Source organism: Danio rerio, chromosome 20, assembly GCF_049306965.1.
Source record: "Danio rerio strain Tuebingen ecotype United States chromosome 20, GRCz12tu, whole genome shotgun sequence".
NCBI lineage: Eukaryota > Metazoa > Chordata > Actinopteri > Cypriniformes > Danionidae > Danio > Danio rerio.
Genome location: NC_133195.1, coordinates 45642501 through 45665295, shown reverse-complemented (window position 1 = coordinate 45665295; position 22795 = coordinate 45642501). Strand labels below are relative to the sequence as shown.

Genomic DNA, 22795 nt, shown 5'->3' with positions numbered 1-22795 from the left:
CATTTCATACACGGTGGCAATTCAAAGTGATTTACATAAACAGGAATAAAAAAGACAAGGCATCCAAAGTTTCTCTCTAAAACAAAGGGCTTTGCATTATTAAAGTATTAAATGATAACGTGTGACACTTGACTGAGTCTCCTAAATTTCAATGAATTTTATTTATTGCTACAAATAATTTGGGGTGTAGCGATACACAAGTTGCGATTCGATACGTATCTCGATACTGAACTAACAATACAGTTTTATCTTGATATTGTACGTTGTAAAAAAATCGTTTAACTGTAGTATTGTTGTTTCTCAATCCAATAGTAAAAACAACAACAATAATATTTTAATTTGAAGATCTACTATGAGTTCAAATGTAAAACTATTTTATAGACTTAAGTACATCAGCTCACAATGAGATTTCGCAGCCATTGTGCAACATAGTACATGAAGATGAAATCGACATTTTTGGAGGAATTATCCCTACAGTAAGCTAGCTTCTGGAAAAAAAAAAAGCTCAATATCACAAGTCATATCATTTAAATCCACAAAACACATGGGTGCATTAATATTTTGTGCTATTTTTCTGATTTATTGTGCCATAGCTTTACACCCCTACTAATAATCCTCATTTCTTTTACAGACGATGGCTGTGGTCATTATGTTTTGGGACAAGAGAGTGGTGTTCTGTCCTCCAAAAATTACCCAGGAACGTATCCCAACAATTCCTGGTGTGAATGGCGGATCCGTGTACCCATCGGCCACACAATCATCCTCAAGTTTGGAGACCTGGACATGAAGAAGAGGGACTGTGAGTCGGACTATTTAAAGGTTTTGAAGGGATCCTATGGTTCAGAAAATGGTAAGTTTTCAATCACTTTTGTCATGTGATGAACATTTATGTGTTGTTGCTTTCTGAGTCATTGAATTTCTTCCCCAGTGTTCACTATATTGTTAGTCTGTTGATTAAAACCAGATGCTATCAAGGCAACTTGTGCCATTGCCTCTTTTGTTTTAAGGGGTTTGTCTTTTGACAAAATGAATATTCATTCAAGTTTTGCTGCTTCGGATAAACAAACTTTGGTTCAGTGCATAGATTCAGTCCTGATGCTGTTGGTTGTATCAGTGAAACAGAATCCTGTTGGAAACAGCGAGTATTTACAAATCTAATTGTAAGTCTATTTGTAATCTCTTGCGCAATCATTTTTAGTCAGTTAAAACTCCTCTGGATCACATTACTCTTAGTAAACATGAGTAAAGCACAATTCATCGCAATGCTTTAATGAGTCGCCACCAGTCATGCATTGGTAAGTTTACTGTAAAGCAAGAGGAAACCAGAAAAGCCAATGTATGGGAGGAGTTTTTTGTGAAATGTGGACAATCCTGCCTGTTTCCGAAAGGATTTAGTCACCTATCAGCTTTCTTTTTTAAACAAGCTTACTATTTTAAACAAATTTACAGTAAATTGGCAAACAAATGCGTTTCAGTTTAGAGTTGTGCAATGTTTATTGTCTTTGAAAATATCATAACTCTTATATTTTACTTTGTGCAAGCTAAGTAAGTCACTTTATATTTATATAGATTAAGCCAGTGATGGACCGTCCATCAATTGGTACCCAGCCGCAAAAGCAAAATCTTTAATTATTTTAGTTTTATTTACTATTAAGAGCCTGAATGATCTTTAATGTGGAAAAATCTTTTATTGGTTTATTGGTCGCTTGACCACCAAAATTTAACCCACAAGCTAGAGAAATTAGTAAGACACAAACTTTGTTTGCAAAGTTCCAGGCTCACCTTGTTGAAAACATCTTCAGAATAGTTTTTTGCTATTTCTGCTAGAAAAAAAAAAAAAAAACTTAACATATGAACTTAAAAATAATACCTTATTAACTTTGATTTATTGTTTACACTGGAAATCCAATTCTATCCACTTATTTGCAAGTCTTATATAATATCTCTACTAAAAGACAGAAAATATGACTTTACAAACTGTACAGTAAATAAATCAAATGAACATTTTCATATTGATCAATAATATAACTGAAATTAACTAGAAAATGTAATAAATTTACACACATTTATACAAGTAAATAAATAGACTCAATGATGGGTTAAAAATCAGCAGAAATCAGGCAGATTTCGTGTGGGCCTAGTAATATTCCAGTTAAATTGACTCAAGAGTGTTTCAGAATGGAAATCTAGCCTGTTTGTTTAAAAAAAAAAAAGGAAAGAATTTTTTAAAATTTGCCAATGTTTGTTTTTGTTTGATTTAATTCATCATTTAATGTCACGATCACACTAGAGTTAAAGCATGCATAATTCTGTTGTACAGCACTGCGAAAAGGGGCGGGATTAACCAAGATGATTAGACATTTAAAAATAATTGAGCGATTGGCCCGTATTTAATTTCTGTACAGAGAGGTTATGTTTTTATCTTTGATTGGTCTCAGGCTGTCATGTGATGCGATTTCGTATGTCAGTGTGCACCAAGCTTGAACTTTCCAATGCAGTGGATTGTGAAACTTGTCGCATGAGCTTAAGTTTTCAGTCTGCCGCATTTGAAGTCTATGGACTGAGAAGTGCAACATGACTGTGGCTTCTACTTGTTTACTGTTAAAAAATGCTAACTCTTTATAGGGCAATCATTAAATTAATTATTGGAAAACCCCTGAAGGTTATTACAAAACTTTTGAACTTTTATGACAATGAAGGAAGTTACCATATATGGCTCTTTACTCAATTAAGCACTGAACTCTGAATATTGAGCTTCATGCTTTCTTCTGCAGACATCACCACACCTTGGTAAAAATAAAGAATGGAATTTAAAAATATTTTCCACAATGACATTAGATTAATATATTAGTGGTTGATCCTTTACAATCAAGAATGTGTTGAAATTGGTTTAACTCATGGAGATGTGGATTGGTTATATTCCAGTGTAATCGAACCAGAATGTTTCAGAAAGGAAATCTAGCCTGTTTGTTTAAAATAATTGTAAATAAATATTTCATTTCACGAATTTGCAAATTTAGTTTTTGTTTGATCCAGTTCAACATTATACGCTCATTTACAGTTCAAACATGTTACCCCTTTTGCAGGGCACTCATTGAAGTACTCATTGGAAACCCCCTGAAGTGTTATTGGGGGTTATTACAAAACTTTTGAACTTTTATGACAATGAATGAAATGACCATAAATGGTTCTTTCCCCAATAAAGGACTAAACGCTGGACATTGAGCTTGATGCTTTCTTCTGTAGTCATCACCACAACCTGGTAAAAATGCAAAATGTATTTAAATAAATATTTTCCACAATGAGATTAGGTGAACATCATTTTACAGTTTAGAATTGGTTCAAAATAATTGATTCATAGAAATGTGGTAAAACATTCAATGTTTCGAGGCAATTGATATGTATTAATGCACACTGTGCTTAAATAGAACTATTTGTTGAGTTATGGGCTGAATGCATCTTTAATTCAATGAAGGCAAAGGATTTTTAAATGAATTCAGATTTCTGTTTTGCCAGTTTAGTTTTATTTGATTTATTCCTACATCTTAAACTCTCTTTTAAGTTCAAAAGTCTTTAACGCTCTATACATTACACATTATGCTGTCTTCTAGCCATCAGTAAACCAAAACAATTGAAAATCATATTAACAAAAACTAATTCCAGCGGTGAGATTAAATAAAAGCCTAAGTGGTTACTTCCACACAATCAAAAATTTTATAAAGTTAGATAAGTTTCTGGGTGCATGGTCAAACATTGTGCATTTTGAACAATTTAAGTCATTTAAAAAAAAAACATTAGCCATTGGTATGCCCACAGAGAATCTGCATCCAGAGAAATCTGCAGAAAACTTAGCAGTTTTCCATAGATGTTTGAGCCCATCATTCAATCTATTGATCTACTTGTTAGTAAATATGCATATATATTTATTGAATTTTGATAATAATTTAATTAATATTGTTTAATAATAATAATAATAATAATAATAATGAAATATTTAGTTGATTTATTTTGTACAATGCAGTTTTTAAACCAACACTTTCTCACTTTGTAGGTATATTATACACTGTAAAAAATGCTGGGTTCCACAATCTATTTGTGTTGGGACACCATTAAGAAATTAAGTTAACTTTTACAAATGTAAGTGGATTAAACATGAAACAATTAAGCGTTCCCCCCAAAAAACTCAATATTTGTGTTGTTTCAGCTCATTTTAAACAAGTAGTTTGAACAAACAACAAATGTCTTTTTTGAGTGTATGAGATTAACCAAAGCTTTGTTTACCAAACAAGTGGTTCAAAATGGATTAGCAAAACCTTAAATAAACGTTTAACAGTTATTATGTTTTATTTTCATGTGTTAAATTTTCAGCTCTTATTCTCTTAAAATCATTCTGGATAAATCTGCAGATTTTATTTAACAAAGTTCTGCATGGAAATATCAACAAAGTGAGCAATTCTGTCTGGTCAAAAAGACCCTAAAAGTGAGAAATTCATCTCCAGAATCCCTCACTGAAAAAATGATTCATTGGATTTGCAAAAATGTTTTAAGGTAAATGGTTGCACACAATTTAAATTAAACAAACAAGTTAAATGTAGTGATGTTCAACTTATTTTTGTTTTAATTCTGCTTATATAACTTTGTTTGCAACCACTTACCTTTAAAAGATTCAGCAAATCCAATGAATCATTATTTTCAGTGCAGTATAACCCTAGGTTACACCTGTACCACTGTGTGAATGAATGTTCCCAGCACCTACTGCTTTGTCAGTGATAGATGGGAAGGGAAAAGGATATTGCGGTTTAGGTGAATGGACTCTTCTGTCTTGTTAGGCTATCACCTTTCAGCACTAAACCCGAGGGCTTTCTTGGTCATCCTGGCCAGAAAAGAGTGACTGCTCTTTTTGAGTCTGCGTGCACCATTAAACAGACGTGCCGATATTCAATAGTTCAGTATATTGTGATAATAAACATGCACAATATTGATATTGGCACTTCGAAATACCCTGAATAATCATGTGTTTATTATTTAAACTTAGAGATTCTTTTAGCAACATTCTGATTGTTGTATTTGCAGTGGTTGTTCATCGCAGCACTAAATGCTTGAAAACTTAATTTATTTTCAAACATTCAAACATTTTAATCTGGCCTACAACATTGAAAATGATGTGACTATTTATAGGCCTATTGTTCATTTACTCGGGCAGCATGGTGGCTCAGCGGTTAGCACTGTTGCCTCACAGCAAGAAGGTCGCTGGTTCAAGTCCCGGCTTGGCCAGATGGCATTTCTGTGTGGAGTTTGCATGTTCTCCCTGTGTTTACATTGGTTGTCTTCTGGATGCTCCGGTTTCCCCCACAGTACAAAGATGCGGTATCAATGAATCAAATAAACTAAATTAGCAGTAGTGTATGAGTGTAAATGTGAGAGTGTATGGGTGCTTCCCAGTACTTCATTGTAGCTGGAAGGCCATCTGCTGCGTAAAACATATGCTGGATTACTTGGTGGTTCTTTCCACTGTGCTGACCCCTAATGAATAATATGCTGGATTACTTGGTGGTTCTTTCCACTGTGCTGACCCCTAATGAATAAAGGGACTAAGCGGAAGGAAAATGAATGAATGAATGAATGTTCATTAACTCTGTACAGTTAAGTTTTATTAATTAATTGAACTGAAGAAGTTAGTGTAATGACACCTAAAAAGCATTCACTAATCTTAGCTGATGGTCATTTTTAGTGCATTTAAAGCAAAAGTTGCACTCTTAGTAAATAATTTTATTATTAAGTTAACTTATAATTATAATATGGCTCCCATTGAATGTAATGCATTAATGTTTACTAAAGACTTAAAGTGTTATCTATTGTACAGTGTACTTTATAATCCTTATTTTAATTAATTTCAAACATTTTTTTAATCTTAATGTTTATATAGAATAAAACAATACACAAGTTTTTTTGGGTTATTGTACCTCTTAAAGTAATATTTTTTTTGCAGATGAGGTCAGTGGACACGTTTACAAGACTGTTATGATGCATTTAATGATCATCAGTTTCTTAAATGCTTGAAAGTTTTTAATCTTTTGATAAAAAAAAACATGGAACATTTATATGCATTTAAGTATGTATTATATAATCTTTGCATCTTAATTCAAATATTTTTTTTAGCTGAGGTCAATGGACCCGAGCATTTAACGGTCATCAGTATCTTAAATGCTTAAAAGTTTTTAATCTCTTTATTTTTTATTTATATGCATTTTTGATATATTATATCATCTTTACATCGTATTACAAAAAACAAATAACTCCTTATGCAAGGCATTTCTAATGCATCGTCTATGGGGCAGGACAATAAATTTGACATTATTTTCTCTTCTGGCTACGGTCATCAGTCTCATAGAATTTTCTTTCCTGTCTTTGAAAGTCTTGATAACACCATCGTGGAGTTTTTATTTTATTATTCCAGCAAACGGGATTTAAAAAATAATAATTTGTAGTCTCCCATTCACTGCGCTCCAAGTTTACCCAAATATGACAACTTCTAATGAGAAACCTGGAAATGTGAAAGCTTTAGCAAATCGCAACAAGAAAATCTGATAAAGGTAGAAGCGTACCATTAAATCATTAACATTGAAAGCTTATTCTGGTAAAACAGAGTGGTGTGTGTGTATATTTTAAATTCCAACTGATGCAGTAATGATCAGTGTACAATACTAACAGCATTTGCAGAAAAGCCTGCAGCACATGAATCTTCCCACACTAAGTCTGGGTCCTCGTCTGGCAGCCCTTTAACCACAAACGCTGTCATGGTGTCAGAGTCGAGCCTCCGCCACATCCACTGATCAAAGCATCCTGCCGACGAATGGCTGGAATTCCTCTCCCTGTGATTTTTAAATTGCGGTTGAGAGACGGGATGACTGAAGCTTTGTGGTGGTGCAGAGTTTGACACTTGTGTCATTCACACTTCTTGGTTTGTTGAGCCTTTGCTGTGGACGCCCATCATGGTTTATAGATGCAAGTGTTTTGATTCTCATCAGTGCTCATCAGCACGTTATTGAGGCTGACCGTGTAATTCTTTAGTGTCAGCACCTGCCACCTGTGTCAGAAAAGTCCTTCAAAACTCATTTATAAATGGATGTTTTTGCAGACTTTAGATGACCTGAGAACTGTGCTTTGGGTTCTCAACCCAAAATGATTTGAAAAAACCCAAAATGAAACAAAACAAATGATCTGCTTTGTTGATGTACTGTTTTTATTTCCTTTATATGTTGACAAATTGCAGGCAAATGTAGAATGAATAAGCAATTTAATTTGTTATTCGTTTTCATTTAATGTATAATTTGCTTTGCAGTTTATTTTTCAAAATACCTTTAAAAAATTATATATGTGTATATACACACACACACACACACACACACACACACTTTTCTATATTCAGTACGATATTCTGCAATATCAGAACTCCTACAGCCTCTTTACCCTTTTGTGTATTACTCCGCCCACATACAACCAGCAAAAAGCAGACACTACAGATCCAAAGTTTAAAAGACAACGCCTCCCACCAGAGCTGATATACAGCCATATCGCACTGCTACTCGTGTAATATTGCTCATATATATATATATATATATATATATATATATATATATATATAAATTTATTTTATTTATATATATATATATATATGTATATATATATATATATATATATATATATATATATATAGCAATAACTTTTATTTTGAATTTAAATATATTATCTTTCTATTTCAAAGGCATTAGGTGACCAGAATTTTATTTTAGTGCAGTTGTCCTCAACGGTCCATGACTTAATTGGTGCGGGCCGCACAAGAAATCATTAATTATTTTATTTTTATTCATTATCTGAATTTAAACGATCTTTTATTTTGAAAAATCTTTTATTTTGAAAAATGACTGTATTCTCTCGCTTACATGATTAAGAAACAAATGTCTTTAGAAAGTTTCTTTGCTAAGGGGAAAAGGCCCAGTGAAGGACCCACAAACTGATAAGGAATAAATCCGCAACCCAATTGTCAACAAATCAGGTGAATCCAGCATGTCGGTGCAAGAAGATCAACTGCTGGAGATCGCAAATGACGGCGGCCTTTTAGGAGCAGTTTGCATATCGCTTTTCTAGAGTTCGTACAAGTTTTTATTTCCAATGGAGGTGCGCCGCTTGTGCACACAAGCGGTGTGACATGCTCATGCCTTTCAAATGCACCCACTTGAATGATTGGGGGGCTGTACTGATTAATGCTACGCGTTCCATTTGTATATGTTATATGTTATTTATATGCATTTTTAAATATAAACTGCAACACACATTATACATTAAGTATTAACTGAAAATAAATCGAATAAATTGATCTTCACCAAACATTTGCCAACAATTTATGTCAAGTTTATTCAAGTTTTATAGTTGATGTTCATTGTTGACTTCCATTGTATTTTTCGTGCACAACTGAGCCTGGTTTCTCTTGAGTTTTTTCCCTTGTCAATTGGTGAAGTTTTTTTCTTTGTCACTGTCACCGCTGACTTGCTTGGTTTGGGACTTGTGGAGCTGCGCATTGATGGATTTGCTCTTCAGTGTTTGGATTTTCAGCAGTGAAAATTGAACCACACTGAACTGAACTAAACTGAACTTTAACTCCGAAAACTGGACTGAAGCACTCTCAATTTTCTAGAACTTCTGTGTTAAGCTGCTTTGATACAATCTACATTGTAAAAGCGCTATTATTCTTGGATCGTTTCATTTATTCACTGCTACTGTAATACCCTAATAATACCTCAATATGATTCTGATTAATCTTTTATTAATTGTCCTTCACTTGCTTTCATTTCTCCTAGTGTACTGGGAGTACTGTGGTGATCCAATGCCCAAGCCCTCACAGCTTCACACAGACTCCAATGAGCTGACCATTCGCTTTCGCAGCAGCCAACACATCACTGGAAGAGGATTCCTGCTTTCCTACTCCACAGAAAACCACAAAGGTATCCATACTGTAAAAGTTTAAGTGTGTATCACCTTAACATTACGTTGTACATACATTTGTACATTACATACAGTTGAAGTCGGAATTATTAGCCCTCCTGAATTATCAGCCCCTTCTTGTCTCTTGGTTGACCCTCATGTAAACCTCTGCTCTGTGGCTTGTTCCCTTTTCGTTCTTGAGATGCTTTTGGATCCTTTTGGGATGTTTCTTTAAACGACATGTTTGAACTCAACAGAGCAATTGATAAAAATATAATTGATGTAGAAATGAAAAGGCTGTTGGGTTTTATTCACCCTTATGTTGTTCTAAAGCTGGATGACTTTCATTCTCCAATGAAATGCAAAAAAAAGAGGAATGTCAAGGTCTATCTGTGATCTTCTATCTTTATTTAGTTCATTCTCTTCGTTCTGTCTGTCATTTGTGCTGTCTGCTTTCTTTTCCATACTCTTGAAGGTCTGTCATTTATTGTTGCTTCTTTCTTCTCTATATGTCTGTTGTTTGTTTTGTTTGTTCTGTTATTGTTCTGTCTATCTCTCCTTTGTATTGTCTGATTGTTTTGTCTGTTATTTGTTTCTGTCATTTGTTTGACATTCGTTTGTTTTTTGTTTGTTTGTTCTATCTGTTTGTTTTGTCTAGCATTTGTTTTGTTTGTTGTCTCATTTGTTTTGCTTGTCGTCTGTTGTTTTTGTGTTTAATTTTTCTGCCTGTCTTTTGTTTTGTCTGCCTGTGTGTCGTTTGTTCTGTCTTGTTCGTTCTCATTTTCTTTTGTGCTATATGCTTTCTTTGTCATACTCTGGAAGATCTGTCATTCATTCTGTCTGTTGCTTATCTTTTCTTCTATATATGTAATTTGTTCTGTCTGTTGGATGTTTTGTTTGTTCGCTGATTGTTCGGTTAATGTTCTGTCTATATGTCCTTTGTATTGTCCGCTTTTTTGTGTCGTTTATTGTGTCTGTTGTTTGTTTGTTATTCTTTGTTTTTTCTATCTCTTTTTTCTGACATTTGTTTTGTTTGTTGTCTGTCATTTGTTTTTGTCTGTCTGGCCTTTGTTTTGTTTGTTCTGCCTGTCATTTATTTTGTCTGTTTGTTGTTTGTTCTGCCTTTGCCATTTGTTTTGTCTGTTCTTTGGTCTGTCTTTGCCATTTGTTTTGTCTGTCATTTGTTCTGTCTTTGTCGTTTGTTCTGTTCTTGCCATTTGCTTTTGTTCTGTCTGAAATTTGTTTTGTCTATCATTTGTTCTGCCTTTGCCATTTGTTTTGTCGGTTGTCGGTTCTTTGCCATTTGTTTTGTCTGTTGTTTGTTCTGTCTTTGATGCGTGTTTCTTTCTTTGACTTTTGTTTTTTCTGTTTGTTTTGTCTGTCGTTTGTTCTGTCTTTGTCATTTGTTCTGTCTTTGCTATTTGTTTTGTCTGTCGTTTGTTTTGTTTTTGCTATTTGTTTTGTCTGTTCTTTGTTGTGTTTTTGCCATTTGTTCTGTCTATTTGTTTTTGGTCTGTCTCTTTTTTTTTGTCTTGTCATTATTTCTGTCTGTAGTTTGTTCTGTCTTTCTCTCTGTCTATCATTAGTTTTGTCTGTCATTTGTTTTTTCTGCTAATTTGTCATTCGTAATGTTTGTCATTTTGTTCCTTCGCTCTCTGTTTCTGTTGCTGGTAATTTCATCCTGTCTGTTATTCATCTGTTATTCATTCTGTCATTTTATTTTCTGACATTTTTTTTTCTGTTATGTTCTGTCTATATATCATTTGTTTGGTGTGTTCTGTACCACTTGTGTGCCTATATATTGTTTCTGTTAACTTATCATTCCTATGCATCATTCATTTGCTCTTGATCTGTCATTCATTTTGACATTTAATGTCACTCACTGTTGTTCTTTAGTCTGTCTGCCTTTTGTTGTGCATGCCGTTTATTTTAACCCTTATTATTATTTTTTTTTAATTATCTGTTTTGGGTCTCATTAACACACAACACATCTGTCATCTCTTTTACTAATGTTTATCAGTTGTTGCATCTAGCATTAACTCTTGTTCTATCGCTCATTCTAAACATTATTCTGTTGTGTATTTTTATTCTGTTGATCTTCTATTAATCTGAATTAATCTAATTATCATTCCTTATATTGTGCGTTCTATCTATAGATTTTTCTGCCAGGTGCATATACACATTGGTCTGTAAATAATAAGGTTTTTAAGTGCTTGACACTCTATGGTCATTGTGTGACCTTCTCATGTTAGTGTGAGTTGGGGTTTATGTTTAAGTGTGTATACATTTCCAGCTCAGACATGGAAATGCAGGAAGTGGTTCTGTCATCCTGTTGTGATGCTCATGTCCTGTTGTTCTTATTGTTGTTGTTGAGTCGAGGCCTGTTTCCTTTGTGGAGACACTTCTCATCTGCTCCATATTTACCCTCATTGTGTGTGTCCTCCTCTGCTTTCCTCCTCAGAACTGCTGACATGCTTGGACAGAGGCAGTCATTTTACAACAGCAAAATACAGGTGAGGATATAAAAGAAAGAAAGGAAATTATAAGTTTACTCTAGCTAAATAAATAAGGTAATGTTATTGTATGTTATTTATAATCTATTGTATAATTTATATTCTGAATAAAGCAACTTATTTATAATAATAAATGTTTTTTATTACTGTTTCATTGTATTTTTTGTAATTTTCCTAATAGATGTTAATATTAAAATATGCATGCATTTGTTTTTTACAATATTATTATTATTTTATTGTCTTTAAAATATTGCACTGTAATATGTAATTAAATCATATAATGATGATGCTGATACTTAATTGACAAAAATAATAATAATAATAATAAATATTAATCATAAAAATAGTTTTAAATTAATGATGATTCATATAATATATTATAATATTAAAATTAGATTAATAAGTTCATAATAGTTCTATTTCTGTAGCTTTGAGCAGAACAAATATTTTTCAAAGCAAATTTTAATATTAAAATATGCATGAATGTACAATGTTTACATTGAGATTGAAATAATAATAACAATAATGGCCCGTTTCCACTGAGTGGTACAGGATGGTAGAGTAATGGTCGGTATGTGTAACTTTTATCAGGCATGCTTTTCCACCGCCATAAGGTTACCAATGGTACGAAATGGAATTGAAAAGTTTCAGTCGGTGTCATTCTCGCTTGAGAAAATGTCAAAGTAAAGCTGTACAGGTCAGTCACATATCTTATGAGTAGCACTTATCACAAAACAGATGCTTTATACACATAAAGACTAGTGTATAAATGTTCATTACCAACTTTTCTATGAACATCATTTGATTATAGTTGCTTATCAATGATAGGGCGAAATAGCCTACTGTAACGTCTGCAATTGTATAAAATAAATAAATAAATGTAACATATATGAATGCATACAGCCCCTTACCATCTCTGATACGTTATCAATTACAGAAGAACTACACGCAGCATACATTTAGTCCTTATTTGGGTTCAAAAACAACATGCAACATGTCAGAGCAAACCTCTCATCTGTATCTTTAATCTTCACCAGCACATGTAACCTCTGTTAGAAAGTAATTCCATCATTCCAAGTTCGTAATAGTCCAAAAGGCGATTATAATAGTTAAACATGGCAGTTTGTTCATTTTAAGGCAGCTAAGAGAATCATATGTTCTTTTGTTTTGTTTTTTGCACTTCCCTCTTGCGTTTGTCCATTTCTGAAGGAATTGGATGTCAGAAGCACTTAAATAATCATGCGCACGATATTATCATCAGCTCAAAAAGTTCGTAACTTCAAACATAGACGCGATTACGAGTTCTATGGAGAAAATGAAACCTCCCACACTTTTAGACGGCCTCGTAAAACAAAAACAGGACATGGGAGATTTTATTCTTTTTGGTTTTTTGGCTGTTCATCAAGACAACGACAAGGTTTGTTTGTGCTTGGGTCGACCATAGCTTGTTTTTATATGTATATATTATTACGATGTATTGTCTCAGCTGTGTATTTAAAAATGCCCCTTCCTTTGTTTTCATTTTCCGGACTTGTTGCACGAGCGAGTGACGTATCTCTGTAAACCAATAGTGTTCAGCTGCTCGTCTTGCTCCACCTTTTGGTTCCCTTTTGTTGTGCTAGGTACCCTTTGAAAACGATACCCAAAAAGTGGTACCGTACGGTTTGCTTTTTGGTACCTTTTGACAGTGGAAACGGCCATAAAAACATACCGTACCTTACCACTCAGTGGAAACAATACAATTTTATTGTCTTTAAAAAGTTGCACAATAATGTGTACTGAAATCATATGATGATGATATTGATACTTAGTCAAAAATAATAACAAATAATACTATTATTTAATAATAATCTAAACATTAATAGTAATAAGTGTTTTAAATGTATAACAGTTCATAATAATATACATAATAATAATTGATTTATAATATTAAAATAATAATGATATAGCTTTGCTATAATTTCTATTAGTACTGCTAATATTCATGTTATTTAAAATATTTAAATGTAATTTAATTTAAAAATGTATGTAATATTGTTATCATATAATAAAATATTAATATAATAGTAGTATAATATAAAGTCTTATTAAAAATAATTCAGGCTCAAATGACAATTCAATCACAATTCATGCATGAATCAAGAGAGAATTATAAAACCAGTCAAATGACACACTCAAAAAATTACATGCATTTACATCATCTCAAAAGCATGTTTAATATATAGTGAATATTCCACATACATCACGCTAAACTCTCCACAAACTACTCAACTGAATTCAATCTAACCCACAAGACATTACATAATAAACAACCTAACCCAAGGTAATAGTCATCTTTCCAGACTGTATCTCATCACTCCTTATAATTTTAGTTTCTCACTCATCTATTATCAACGCACCATCCGCTGCTTTATCTCCCCAGAGCCGCCAGCTATAATTAACATGTGTTGTAAGCCGATATTTGTCTTTGTTTCTGGCCCGTGTAGGAAGTACTGTCCGGCCGGGTGCGCAGCGCTGGCGGGAGAAGTGTCTGGGGACATTTCCCTGGGCTACAGACATGTGAGTAGCGGCTCATTGTTTTCTTCAGGTGTGTCAGACAAGCAGCGGCTCATTCTGCAGGAAAACGTTAGCCAAGCTTGCAGGGTTATTTACAGCTTCAACATGCATCCAAGCAGATGCTCAGCGGGGAGCTTCCCCAACAGGTTTCACATGCAAAGCGTCAGCCAGCAGAAAAAAACAGCTTCTTTTGTGCTGCTTTATGGACATCTTTGTGCTTTTCTTTTTTTAGTGCTTCTAGTCATTTTGGCTGTTAATGCAAACATCATACTCTTGAATTCAGAATTATTAGCCCTGCTGAATTATTAGCCCCCCTGTACATTTTTCCTCAATTTCTGATTAAAAAAATATTTTGTTTTAATAACTCATTTCTAATAACTGATTTCTTTTATCTTTGACATGTTGACAGTGCATAATATTGTACTAGATATTTTCCAGGATGCTAGTATTCAGGGCAGAGCTTTCTCGGTGGTGGAACACTTTTCCCCTTGAGATTAGAATGGCTCCATCACTATCTATTTTTAAATCACTCCTAAAACGTACCTATTTAGCTTGGCTTTTTAATATTATTTTAATAGTTTTTTGTACTGCTTAATTTTCCAGTTGATTCCCATGGCTTATTTTTATGGTTTTATATTCTGTCTTTTTTATTTTACTTTAACTTATATACAGCAATTTGGTCAGTCTTGTGACTTTTTAATATGTTTCATAAATAAATGAACTTGAACTAGTATTCAGCTTAAAGTGCGAAGCTAGGGTAATTAGGCAAATTATTGTATAACGATGGTTTGTTTTGTAGACAATTGAAAAAAAATATAGGGGGCTAATAATATTGACCTTAAAATGTGTTTAAACAATTAAAAGCTGCTTTTATTCTAGTCGAAATAAAACAAATAAGACTTTCTACTGAAGAAAAAATATTATAGTAGATACCGTGAAAAATTCCTTGCTCTGTTAAACATTCATTGGGAAATATTTGAAAAAGAAAAAAAATCCTAGGAGGGCGAATAATTTTGACTTCAACTGTATATGATAAGCAGCCTTTATGGACATTTTTGTTTGTTTGAATTTTGTTATTATTTTGAGCCCTTGTGCATCCTTGAATTCATTGGGTATTTGTCTGAAATTTAAATAACTTCAACCTTACATTGTGTCAATCACATTTACACACTGCCTCCGAAACTTTCATCCTTCACAAAAAGAATTTGCATCCGGTTCGACAAATAGTGTTTAAAGGAGGATAAATAATTCTGATTTCAACTGTATATAGACTTTTTCTTTTTTTTTTTTTTTTTTGGGCAAGGCTTCAAAATGTTAACTTTAATATTAACAATTCGTTTTTTTAAAGGTTGCAAATAAATGGCCTGTTCTGCATATATTATGCACTGTGGTCTAAATTAATAGAAATGAAAATTGTACGCATGTATTGATCTTGATATTGGGAGTTTCCTATATGTATATATTGAAAAAAATATGTGTGTGAGTGCTGGCTTATTATGTGACACTTCTCAAATGTAATGCATCAAAATTAATGTTGTTTCAAATCATTCATTCATTCATTTTCTTGTCGGCTTAGTCCCTTTATTATTGCTGGGTCACCACAGCGGAATGAACCGCCAACTTATTCAGCACGTTTGAACGAAGCGATGCCCTTCCTGCAGCAACCCATCTCTGGGAAACATCCACACACACACACACACACACACACACACACACACACACACACACACACACCCTCACACTCATACACTACGGACAATTTAGCCTACCCAATTCCCCTGTATGGCATGTCTTTGGACTGTGGGGGAAACCAGAGCACCCGGAGGAAACCCACGCGAACGCAGGGAGAACATGCAAACTCCCCACAGAAAAGCCAACTGAGCAGAGGCTCCAACCAGCGACCTTCTTGCTGTGAGTCGACAACACTACCTACTGCGCCACTGCCTCGGCCTTCTAATCATTGACTGTAATAAAATAAAAAGCTTTTATTATTATAATAAAAATGTATTGAATATGTATTTCATTAAAAAAACAACAACAATGGAATTATATCTGTTTAACAGAACAAAACAACTCAAATCTAAAGAAAGTAAATGATGGTAGAAGAGTAAATTTTTTGGGGAACTGTCCCAAAATAGTTGGAAAATGAAAATTTTATCATTTGCTCACCCTTTACTTGTTCCAAACATTCATGGCTTTCTTCTGTTATACACAATTTTGAAAAATGTTGGAAACCTGTAACCATTGACCTCCATAGTAGGAGAAACAAATACTATAGAAGTCAATGGTTTCAGGTTTCCAACATTTTTGAAAATCTTTTCTTTTGAGTGCAACAGACACTTAAACTCTTGGCTGATTTCTATTTCTGCGTCAAGCGCACTCGTATGGTCCGGTGCAGCCTTAGCTCGGTAGCATAGCCCTTGCTGTGGCTAATGTCGATGCCGATTCTGATGCGCACCTCTCAAAAATGTAACAATACGTAGAGCATGCTCTGTGATTGGTCGACTTGGTAGTGGTGACACATGTGGGCGGTGCTGAGAGCCTGATGGAGCAAGTGTTTACAAGTGTCGAGTCTCGTGAAGAAGCTCCAGATGGAAAGTTTTGTTTTGTGTTTACCTTATGATTAAAGTTGTTGCACGTCCACCGGTTCCCGCCTCTGAATGAGCAAGTTTTAGCTGCTTGTACATTAACGTAGCGCTCAGAAAAAACAGAACACCCGCTAAGAAACTCGACACAGAGGAACATAAAAACCCACATGACAGCTAGCGTTTCTGAAGTGTTATTGCAGAGAACACAAACAGCAAGTACGCACATGACAGGCACCGTGGGTCATGGCAATTACTCGACGCAGAAGTATAAATCTGCCTCAGCAGTGAAATAATGATGACAGAATTTTTATTTTTTGGGGGTGAACTATCCCTTTAAGAAGGTTTTCCCACAGGTGGACGAGCCTCTGTTGTTGTTTTTTTTTCCATGGGGAATGTTTCGTGGGACATCAGTCGGGGGTGGAATGCACTAATGTCTCGTCCCATTGTCCGTCAGCCATTTGTTTTGACAGGGTTTGTGTGTGGACAGCCTGAGGATACGCGGTGACAGATCATTTGTACGGCTCCATTGTTCTCGCTGGTCACTTAGTGGGCAGTGAACTCTGAACGAAAAGAGTTTATGTAATTGTGCAAACCTCTGGGTCGCCGCTTTGGCTTTCTCCAGGGATTGGCCGATGGATAGTTTGATCTGGAAAGAATCATGTGCTCGGGCTTTGAGCTATAATTCAAGAAGTTAAGCATTGTGGTGAAATCTCTTCCTGTTTGTGAAAGTTAAGCTGGCCGAGCTTTGTGTGTATCATTGATTTGATTTTGTGAGGGTGCTTGAAAAGATCTTTTCATTTGAATCAGATGTTTTACAGTATGCATGTGTGTAGTCTAACCTCTTAAAGGGATATGGTTCACCCCATAAATTAAAATTCTGTCATCATTTACTCTCTTTTTGCTTGTTAGGAACCTGTTTGAGTTTCCTTCTTCTGTTAAACACAAAAGAGATATTTTGAGAAATGTTGGAAACCTGTAACTATTGACTTTTTGTTTTTTCTTCTATGGAAGTCAATGGCTACAGGCTTTCAGCTTTTTTTAAATATCTCTTTTGTGTTCAACAGAATAAAAACACTTGACAGTAAGAAATGAGTAAATTTTCTTTTTTTTGTCAAACGATCCGTTTAAAATCCAAAAGTAGAGTAAAGCTTACTGATTTAGTGAAAGGAAATAGTGTCGGTGGTCTGAAAGTGTGAAACATTGGTTAAAAAAAAAAAAGCTTCTATTTTCTGTTTTGCAAATTAAATTCACTTTTATTTTATTATCTTTTCAAAGATAATTTTAATGGTTCAAGTAAGAAAATCTGTCACTTTTTTATTGGTATTTAACAAGACCATACATAGTTGTATATAGAATAAGAGAAATTACAGTCTTAATTTTCCTTTTTTTTCCACTATCCCCCTAAAAATTAAATACAACTAAATTAAAAGTATTATACAGATAAATTAATAAATTAGATAGAAAATAATAAAAAGATAAATTTAAGGAGTCAATGTTCCCTCTTTCCAGTAGATTACTGTCTATTCTATAAGAGGTTATTCATTTTATTTTACTTTATATTTTATTAATTTTTTTATTTGTATTGATTTAGTTACATTTTATTTTATTTATTTATTTTTCATTTAATTAAATTTATTGAATTTTGTTTTGTTTTATTTTATATTTTGTTTTCTTTTTATTTTCTTTTATTTATTTTATTTTTATTTCATTTAATTAAATTTATTTTATTTTGTTTTGTTTTATTTTATATTTTGTTTTTTCTTTTCTTTTATTTCTATTTTTTATTTTTTTTATTATATTTAGTTTTATTTTATATTTAATTTAATTTTATTACATTTATTTTAATTTATTTAATTTATAATATTTTTTAATTTGTTTAATTTAATTTATTTATATTATTTTTATTTTATTTGTATTTAGTTTATTTTTAATTTGATTTTTTGTTTTATTATATATTTTATTTTATATTTTATAAAAAATTTTATTTTATTTATTTTATTCTATTTATATTATTTTTATTTATTTTATTATTTTTTCTTTTATTTGTATTTTATTTTTAATTTGATTTTCATTTATTTATTTTATTTTATTTAAAAATACATGATGTATTAAGGGAATAGTTAATCTTAAAAAAATGTATCACCTAATGTTGTTTTAAACTTTGAGATTCTGTGTTCCGTTCAACAAAAAATAAGATTTTTTGAAGAATGTTGGTGCCCATTGACTTACTTCGCGTTATTAAAGTCAATGGGTGCCAGCAACTAGCTTTTTAAAGCTTTGCCCAGCGCTTAAAAATACTAAAAATAACAAAGTGAATTCCCGAAACACATAAAAAACACAAAAGCCTGTAAAATTTCATTCAGAGGCATATCAGAGCACGACTATCTCTCTGTATTGCACTTTTCCTAATAGTACATTTCCAGAGACTTAAGCGATCGTTCTGCCTCAAGTTCTCCAAACCCCCATCACGGATCACAGGATTTCAAGAAAGACAACAGACACAAGGCCCCAAGCTAAACACTCACACAACAGGGTCTTAACCCACAATGGCGCGCATTTCCACCCTGCCGCCGCCAGCTTTGATATGCGAGCGCGGAGGGCTTTAGAAAAAGCTGGAGCCATTGATTACTTCACATTTGGCTTTTGTGGAGAGGCGGGTGGAGCAGTGATAGATAATGCCGCCTCGATGAGGGTGTGTATCTGCCCACCACAACCATTCTGCTTTTATTCAATAAATTTCCCGCTTTAATCTCAGTTACAGGTTAATCAATGCTTAAAGGAGTGAATAAATCAAGTGAATCGTATTTGTTTGCACAGATAGCACCGCTTCCTCTTCATGCAAGTATATGAAACTGACTTATTTGGTAGCTTATTTGAGGTTAAATATAATATGTATGTTTCAAAATGACTGTTAGAGAAAGGCAAAGCTGCACTGCTGTGATAACATTCGGCTGTCGGTTATTGTAAGAGAATATACTACTGTTTAAAATCAAGGTTTCTGTATTTCCTTTCTGAATTTAATTATGTTCTTAAGTCAGGATGCAATAAATTTAATTAATTAAAAAGTGGCCTAATTTTCTGTACATTTAGTCACACTTCATAATGCAAGTACATTGGGGGGAACTGAGTGACGGCAGCTTAAAGATGGCTCTCATATAGAGAATAAAGTCACATGAATTGCTCAGGTGTGAGTGTTTCACAGACTTTAACAGAGTGCAAAAATCTTGATGGTTCTGTGGGTCTCCTCTATCAAATAGGATCTTTATTTTGAATTCAAGTCAGGTGATTGGCTGGGCCATCCTACAGCTTGATTTACTTTCTCTGAAAGCATTTGAGAGTATCCTTGGCTGTGTTTTGAATCAATGTTTTGCTGAATTGTGCACTCTGGTTTCATCTTCATCATCTTGATAATGTAGATGTTAGGCTAAAGCAGCTAATGTTCATTCACAATGAGGAAGGGCAGAGGGTTGCTGAATAACACCTGAGAGATTTCAGCTGCTTTCTACACCTCCCTTTCTTCATGTGTTCAATACTTTTTCCTGTGTCAATTAATTTGATTACACATAATTTCATTGCAAACTTCATTTGTTTTCTTCAGTAAAGCAAGTCATATTTTTTAGGTAAATATGAAAAAAAATAGCTATCAGAATCAGTTTAATGCCAAGTTTGCTTCACACACACAAGGAATTTGTTTTGGCTACAGAAGCTTCCAGTACACATAAAGTGACAAGTGACAACACAAAATAAATATGAGAAAAAAATTGCTAGATGTGAAATAAATCATAATTCGTTTGTGTGGCAAATCATTTTGTATTATTTGAGACTTAAAAAAAATAGTAAATCGTATCAACCCCAAATTTTAAAAATGAAGCTGTGTGTGTTTGTTGTGTGTTTGAGTGATGTTGTGTTGTGATGTTTGAGTGGTTCCTGTAAGTGTTCTGGCTTCATGCTGTGACCTGTCCTGCATTGAGCAGATTTGACTTAAACATCTCTGCTCTCTCTCTCTCTCTCTCATTCAATTTGTCATTATGCAAAAGGGTTTCTAAGGACGGTTAAGATCGAGGACTACAGATTTGCATAAAGAAGTTACATACGAATGACAGCAATACCAGTCAGTTAATATGCAAACAAGCATCTAAGTATAAAAGTCTGCATAGTAGTGCTTGCCAAGTTTCTTTGGCCCACCTAAACCAATCCCAGTCCAATGGTTCTGGAGATCAATGGAAAAAAGAGACAATTTGACACTGTCTTTGAGTGTTTTTTACAGCAAAACACAAGAATTAAAACAAATATTGCTTCATCTTTGGTGTTTTTATTCCCAGTGAAAGAATTTTTTTGATGCTGTTTGCATTATTAAAACGGGCAAATTGATCACAAAAATGTAGACAAAAGAAAGTTCCTGCACAAATGATGCACAAGAATTATTCTATATTTTTTCAGATATATATTTTTACACTTTTACAGAAAGATTGTATCCATTGGTCTTTTTCCAGTGTTACAGCTATTTTTAAAGATAAAGGCTCCGGCATAGCTCAAGCAAAGTTCTTTTTTTTGTTCTTTGTTTGAGGGCAAAAAAAAAAGAGTTTTGAAAATACTGATGGCTCTATTTTAATGATCTGGGTGTAAAGTCGAATGCACATGGCGCAAAAGCATTAAGCATTAAGGGCATGCCCAAATCCACTTTTGCTATTTTAAGGATGAAAAAAAAAAGCTTTGCGCTGCGGTGCATGGTCTAACAAGGTTGTGCTCATTCTCTTAATGAGTCATGGTTGTGTTTTGAGCATGTCATGCATTAAATCAATCAGAGTGTCATCTCCCATTCCCTTTAAGTGTCAGTTGCATTTCGCCATGGCACATTTGCTATTTACATGGTGGACTTTGTAAGAGAAAAATCTGAATTGACAAACTGAATGTTTCACTAGCGGGAAAAAAACTCATGCCACGAGAAGCACCACCGTGGCATTTCACATTGCTTTGTATTTGCCGTGGACAGACACTGAATGTAAGAATTTTTATAACTTTATCAGATGTAGCGTGCTGCAGTTGTGCTTTTTAACTGGTGTCAGAGTCATTCTGCGAGTGATAGTACATGTGTGGATACATCTGCTACTCGACCCTCTAAGGTATTTATGTTGCTATCTTGGTGTTTTTATGCTGGAAAATTATTCTGAAGTTTGTGGATACAAAACATGTCTAATGCTGCGTTCACACCTGAAGCAGATGAGGCGATTTACATGTTAAGTCAATAAAATTCACATCCTGTGGCATGATTGGCCTGAATGACTCGATTGGCCCGAATGACTCAATTAGCCCAAATGACTCGATTGGCCCAAATGACTCGATTGGCCAAAGTATCTTGAATAACTCGATTGGCCCGAATGACTCAATTGGCGCGAATGACTCGATTGGCCAAAATGGCTTGAATGACTCGATTGGCCACAATGACTCGATTGGCCAAAGTGGCTTGAATGACTCGATTGGCCCAAATGACTCGATTGGCTTGAATGACTCGATTGGTTTGAATGACTCGATTGGCCCGAATGACTCGATTGGCCAAAGTGGCTTGAATGACTCGATTGACCCGAATGACTCGATTGGAGCAAATGACTCGATTGGCCCAAATGGCTCGTTTGGCCCGAATGACTCGATTGGCGTGAATGACTCGATTGGCCCGAATGACTCTGTGAGCAAATGACTCGATCGACGCGAATGACTAGATTGGTGCGAATAAAGCGGCGTGAGTTAAGTGTTTGATGCACTTAACACTATGATCAATCGAGTTGGAAAATCTGAAACTCAGTGGACATTCGTTAAAGTCCATGTTAGCCATTTAGCAATGAAGGTAAAGTCACCTGGCAGACAGAAGCCCTGCTCATGACACGAATCTGTGTCTATTATGAAGTGAATGTGACATGTGAATGAATCGAATTCGATGCAAAAATGAAGCGAATTTGACGCTCAAATGAAGTGAGTAACTCAAAATGTTTACGCGTCTATTTGAGCATGAATAGCATGATTTATTCACGCATGTCGTATCTGGTGTTATAAAAGCATAAGAACGCCAGGACATATCCACAGTTTGTGTAGGACCAATGGCAGCTCAAATTAGTTTGGGACCAATACAAACTCCCCCAAAAAGTTTGTTTTTGGTGAGCT

At 34.1% G+C, this 22795-nt stretch overlaps 1 protein-coding gene across 9 annotated transcripts in view; it reads left to right on the top strand.

Moving 5' to 3' along the window:
* dcbld1 (discoidin, CUB and LCCL domain containing 1) overlaps positions 1–22795 on the top strand; it is an 83209-nt gene that overhangs the window by 10316 nt on the left and 50098 nt on the right. For all 9 annotated transcript variants that reach the window (XR_012395681.1, XR_012395680.1, XR_012395679.1 and 6 more), the window contains exons 2-5: positions 632–850; positions 8859–9002; positions 11444–11495; positions 13982–14054. Coding sequence is in view for 2 of the 9 variants with exons in the window: in XM_017352525.4 (XP_017208014.1) it covers positions 632–850; positions 8859–9002; positions 11444–11495; positions 13982–14054 (488 nt within the window). In the remaining 7 variants the exon portion in view is untranslated. The remainder of the gene's footprint in view (positions 1–631; positions 851–8858; positions 9003–11443; positions 11496–13981; positions 14055–22795) is intronic.